General features: G+C 37.1%; 1 protein-coding gene across 1 annotated transcript in view; it reads left to right on the top strand.

The window, feature by feature from the left end:
* LOC122075294 (integrin-linked protein kinase 1) overlaps window positions 1-5,325 on the top strand; it is a 12,553-nt gene extending 7,228 nt beyond the window's left edge. The window contains exons 4-11 of the mRNA XM_042640265.1: window positions 578-672; window positions 1,243-1,363; window positions 1,503-1,582; window positions 2,702-2,761; window positions 3,326-3,447; window positions 3,540-3,625; window positions 3,728-3,843; window positions 5,049-5,325. Coding sequence (XP_042496199.1) covers window positions 578-672; window positions 1,243-1,363; window positions 1,503-1,582; window positions 2,702-2,761; window positions 3,326-3,447; window positions 3,540-3,625; window positions 3,728-3,843; window positions 5,049-5,175 — 807 coding nt within the window. The 3' untranslated portion in view covers window positions 5,176-5,325. The remainder of the gene's footprint in view (window positions 1-577; window positions 673-1,242; window positions 1,364-1,502; window positions 1,583-2,701; window positions 2,762-3,325; window positions 3,448-3,539; window positions 3,626-3,727; window positions 3,844-5,048) is intronic.
* Window positions 5,326-5,740: the final 415 nt, after the last annotated feature.

Below are 5,740 nucleotides of genomic sequence, written 5' to 3'. Positions count from 1 at the left end.
GAGAGGTTAAACTCATGTAACTTCTTGGTGGTTTTGGAGCTTTGTGTGGGCCATTTGCCACATTTTTTTTAGTAGTTTAAAGGAATATAGTAATCTGGTGTAGGTATAATTAATGACGTTTTGGCATCCAGGATCTTTTCTGGGAGCCATTTAATTGTGAATCCAAGCCCTTGCATGTTTGTGACTTTTATGGTTGCATAATTGATACTTCTCACTTAAGATGATGAGGAAATATTTTCTTGTGCCATAAGTGATGCTTCTATATTGACTTAGTTTGGATAGAATATGGAGTACTGAATAAGTTTGATGTACCGTAGGCGAGACAGTAGCTTTGGGAAATTAAAACTCCACATTTGTTTGCTTTCTTATCCATGTATATTAGTGTTGTTTTAGGTTTTATGGCCTTGGATGTTGCGTCAGATGGGACTTATGGGCCACAGGATGTATATTTCGTGTAACCCACAAGATTTGCTTTCAATGAATGACATCTTTTTTCCTTCTTTTTTTAATTTTTAATTTTTTTTTTATTTTGTTTTATTATTAATATTTTTTTTATTTTTTTTTATATATATATTAGGGGTCTTTTGGCGAGATTGTGAAGGCCTCTTGGCGTGGAACTCCTGTAGCTGTGAAACGCATTCTTCCTTCTCTTTCAGATGATAGATTGGTGATGTAATATCCTCTGTATACCTCAGCTGTTCCCTAGAGCAAGTTAAAGTATTTTGGTGGTTGGTACCATAGCCTATAGGGCTTAGTTGATCCGTGAATTATGTTTCATCTTTTGTTTCCTTTTCATTTGTTTTGAGTAAATTATTTATTTTCTAAAGCAAAGCCATCAACACCACATATCCACCGGAACAAGATAATTTGCAGTGCCACTTGGAAGTGGCTTTACCTGGCATACTCATGCCATATGGCAACACCATAGATTTCTCAAGTTAATCTCCACGAACCTTTGAATTTCACTGGTTGGAAATTGGATTTATAAGAGATTATTACGTTAATCCTTTTTATCCACCTTGGAAGAGTATGGTGTTTAAATTACAAAAATGCTGCATGCGATTCAATTTCAAGAAATAATGATTTTCTATTGAAATTGAAAGTAGTTTCATATTTCACATTTTTAAAATTAAATGGATTTACTATTGTAGTAGCGGGTGTTACAGGTGTATATTTCTTAGTTTATTTATTTCTGCTTTTAAAGTCCAAATTTCTTATTTATTCTATGCTTTGTTGATTCAGCCAGGATTTCAGGCATGAGGTAAATTTGCTAGTGAAGTTGCGCCACCCCAATATTGTCCAATTCCTTGGAGCAGTCACTGATCAGAAGCCGCTGATGTTGATCACTGAATATCTACGAGGGGTAACATCAATGCTTAATTCTAGTTGATATTCCAGTTTTCCCTTTTTATCCCTAGAGCTGATTTCTAGCTGACCAAGCCAAGTTTTTTGCTCAACTGCCCACTTTTCTAAATTGTAGTTACGTTTATGCACTGTGTCAGGGTGATCTTCACCAGTACCTCAAGGAAAAGGGATCACTAAGTCCGTCTACAGCAGTCAACTTTGCTTTAGATATAGCCAGGTACATAATACTTGTAAGCTTTTGTCTTTTACCTTTCCAATAGCTGGATGTTCTATTAGTATTATCATTCTCCTTTCACTGATGGATGGATAAATACATGCCCCCTATATGGAAGTCACCAGGTCAGACAATATATCATGTGTAGAAGTGGAATCATACTATAGAAACTCTCATCCCAGCAATTATCCACATTGATGTAACCCTAGTTCCCCCTCACAATGTCATTATTGATCCCCTTGATTACAGAAGCAAATAAAAATTGAATTTTCAGCTTCCCAGATCATTAATTCACTGGAGTGACTTTTTCTTTGAAAAGATCAATGATTTCTCTCCTTCAATATGTTCCAACCTTTTAATTTCCTTCACAGGTGAGTAAAACCTTTCTCCAGCCATCATAAGTATTATCAATCATTATTATATTCATATAAATGGTTAAATAATAAGGGCTTTCAATTTTGAAGATTTTGTTGAGATATATGAACGAAATTATAATTGGGAAGAGGTGAAGGTAAAACCTTGTCGGAAAAGGAGGAAATTTGTAGTATACCTCCACTGTTTGGAGTTGTAGCTTTTCCTGGAACTTTACACCCTTCAACCCCATTGAAGCTTAAATCCTCAGAATTCAAGATTATGCAGGCTGCATAAGGGCCTATGATAAGAAAAAGACTTCAAACCATTTGTGAATTGAGAACTTAAGTATCGATTGGAATCTTGATTATTAAATGCAGAAAATGTACCTTTCTTTGTTGTAAAAGCACAGCCACGAGTGTGCTTAACGCACTCCTACCTTATGATCCCTCTCTTGCAACTTGATTCAGGTGTACCACTTCTGTTGGGCAACCGCCTTTTGAAGTATCATGTTTACTGTAACGCCATGGCCTTCAGTATACGTTGCTATTTCTTTGTCAATTGAGTTGAGTCCAAAATTCACTTCAGACTAAATGGGAGAACCATAAGGAGAGAATAAGCACTGAAACAATTTGCGAGGGAAGTCGCTTTGGAATATGCTATTTTGCATGGCTTTTAGCTGTTCTTTCTCCTACCTTAAATTATATTACTGCGGATTAAACTTAGTTCCTTGTCCAATCTTAACCTGAGTTTTTTGATTCTATGTTGCAGGGGTATGGCTTATCTCCATAATGAACCAAATGTCATAATTCACCGAGACCTAAAGCCAAGGTAAGGTTTTTTTTTGTCTACTGGAAAGCTTCTCCTGGCTATGAGTTTCTTCTTTTCTTCTTCTTCTTCTTCTTCTTTCTTTCTTTCTTTCTTTCTTTTCTTTTCTTTTCTTTTCTTTTCTTTTCTTTTCTTTTCTTTCTTTTTTTTTTTTTTTTTTTTTTTTTTTTTTTTTTTCTGATGCCCTTCATAATAAGATTTACATTAATCTTGGCATTGTTTAGTAAATCAAAGGCACACAATAAAAAAAGTAAAGCTTCTCCACGTTCCCAAAGTATAATATGGTTGATCTTCTCATCCTGTTTCTAGTTACCATCTGGCTGAATTATTTGTCTTCTTACTTTGCTAGCAACTTTTAATCTTATTAAAGTACAATTAGAATTGGTTCATGTAATTTGGACGTTGTTCACTGACTAAAGAGGCTCATTCTTTTCATCTTTCCTGCCCTCTATTATCAATCAACAATAATATGAGGTCAAATTCCACTTTCATCTTTCCTGCCCTCTTGGTCATTTTTTTTTTCTTTTAATCATCTTTTGCACCTGGCCTGAATTTATATGTTTCCAGGAATGTTCTGTTGGTCAACACCAGTGCAGACCATTTGAAGGTTGGAGATTTTGGATTAAGTAAACTCATCAAGGTTCAGAATTCTAATGATGTGTACAAAATGACAGGAGAGACTGGCAGCTGTGAGTTTTCTTTAATTGCATTCTATTTGACGGAATTGTATGCTTATAAACTTAAAACTTGCTTTTGATGTTTTCCATGGAATGAACAAAAGACCGCTATATGGCTCCAGAAGTCTTCAAGCACCGCAAATATGATAAGAAGGTTGATGTTTTCTCCTTTGCGATGATACTTTATGAGGTAATTTTGACTCCCACAATTATCTTTTGCATTAAATTATGGCGTTGTATTTACTGTGGTCTTGGCATTTTCTTTTATTGACTTGGTCAACCTTTGACATAGATGGTTGAAGGAGACCCACCTTTGTCCAACTATGAACCTTATGAAGCAGCAAAATATGTGGCAGAAGGACACAGACCCATTTTTCGTTCCAGAGGTTACACTCCTGAACTGAAAGAGTAAGTCAACACCTAAATGATTTCTGTCTCAATAAAACTAAAGAATTGGACTTTATGCTGTCCGATGTGGCCCACCTTACAATTAAGGGTCCCTTCTAGGGTATAAACGAAAGTTGAGATTCTCAATATTTAAATGCATTTGAGATCTCTGAAGGCCTTCTTTCAGAGGGTGGTTTGCCCTTCTAATCAGTGATTGGCATGGTTAATGGCAGGCATTTTGACACATACATCCAAGCAGTGGCCAATCCATTGTGCAGTTTTGACAGATGCACAAGTGGGGCATACTGTATGGCAGGCCGGCAGCACTAGTTAAATAACATTAAACTTTGTGAAATGTCTTGGGATGGAACAGAGTATTACCTTTATATCAACACAAAATGAGGAGGCTATTGAAACTCGGAGTTGTGCCCCTAGGGATTCCCATCCGACCCATAGCTGCCTTTTGTTAGTTTGCTGCTTGGATTGGGCAACTACCAACCCATACAGAGCCAACAAAATTTTAATCCAGGTTGAGCTGGTCTTTCTAGCCCGTGGCTTAATGCTGGTTAGTTTTTGGAAAACTATTATGCATTGACAGACTAGTGTTTTGTAGAATGTAGACACACAGATTTAGTATCAGGACATGTTAACGTCCTAGATCTAGAAATGCATAGTGCACGAGGCTCCCGCATGTGCGAGGTCTTGTTAGTTTCTAGAAATGCATAATGTGGTTGTAAATTTACTTGATCTGTTGTGGTTGACATTATCATTCTCAAGAATCAGAGGAGCCTTGACTTTGAGATTCTATTGCTTGGATTGTGGAAGAGTGTGTATTCTTGTCTCTTACCTCTGTGTATTTATGTATTGGGATAACTAGGAAAGTAAAGCAAGGAACTTGATTTGGGGGTAGAAGTATCAGACCGGTTGAGGGAAATTCCATATGCGCGAAATTTATGTTATTTCAAAGATTTCACACCTTGGCCCTACCAGATCCAGAAATCAGGTCTGTAATAGCCTAGTAGGGTTGGTCGAGCTTGATAAATATGGGTTGGGATAGGAGGGTTCGCAATCTTGGGTTTGGCCATTATTCACACCAACCTGAGCAACCTTTGGGGTTCTCGAGAGATTTATCTTTGTTGCAATTTGCATTGCTTTGAAGTCCTGTTCAGAATATTTCCTGTCAACCATGGTTAAAAGGTTTCTCATTTTAGTATTGAATATTTTAGGTTGATAGACCAGTGCTGGGCTGCTGACATGAACCAGAGACCAGCTTTCTTGGACATCCTCAAGAGACTTGAAAAGATTAAGGAAAGTGTTTCTGCGGATCATCACTGGAGCATCTTTACTGCATGACTGCCAAGCAATGCCACAAGTCCATGGGTCCGACCTTGTTAATTTTCTTCGAGGTTCGGTCATTTTCTTTTCTGCTGCTTTTTTAGTTGTACAGATTGAGATGTAAGATACACCCAATTGGATGACTTCAAAAAAGTATGGGTTATTTGATGGATCCTGTGCCAGCATGGTAGATTCCACCAACTATAATGCAATGGATAACTCCATTGTTCCCCTTCCATGCCCAAACCCCCCCCCCCCCCCCCCCCACCCAGTAAAAAAAAATTCCAGGATCTTTATTACATGTGGATCATCAAGTAGCAGGTCAATGTATTTGACTGACCAAATTTTCCTTTTGCTATAATTTGATCTCTAAAAATTGTTTTTCCATAAACCAGAATAGGCAATTCTAGCCATCAGCTATTTCACGTTGGAATTTTTGTTACTGACTCTACGTTGCCTATTGTGAATACTGGAATTCTTTAACGTTGTAGGGTGTTAAACTTCTGAGGTTCCTGGAGTTTCATTTAGAAAGACTCCAATGGCTGATTTTATTTGCAATCAAATTGGATCTGTTTTTTCGATT

This window comes from Macadamia integrifolia, chromosome 4 (genome assembly GCF_013358625.1).
Source record: "Macadamia integrifolia cultivar HAES 741 chromosome 4, SCU_Mint_v3, whole genome shotgun sequence".
NCBI classification, from domain to species: Eukaryota; Viridiplantae; Streptophyta; class Magnoliopsida; order Proteales; family Proteaceae; genus Macadamia; species Macadamia integrifolia.
This window is presented reverse-complemented; position numbering and strand designations above follow the sequence as displayed.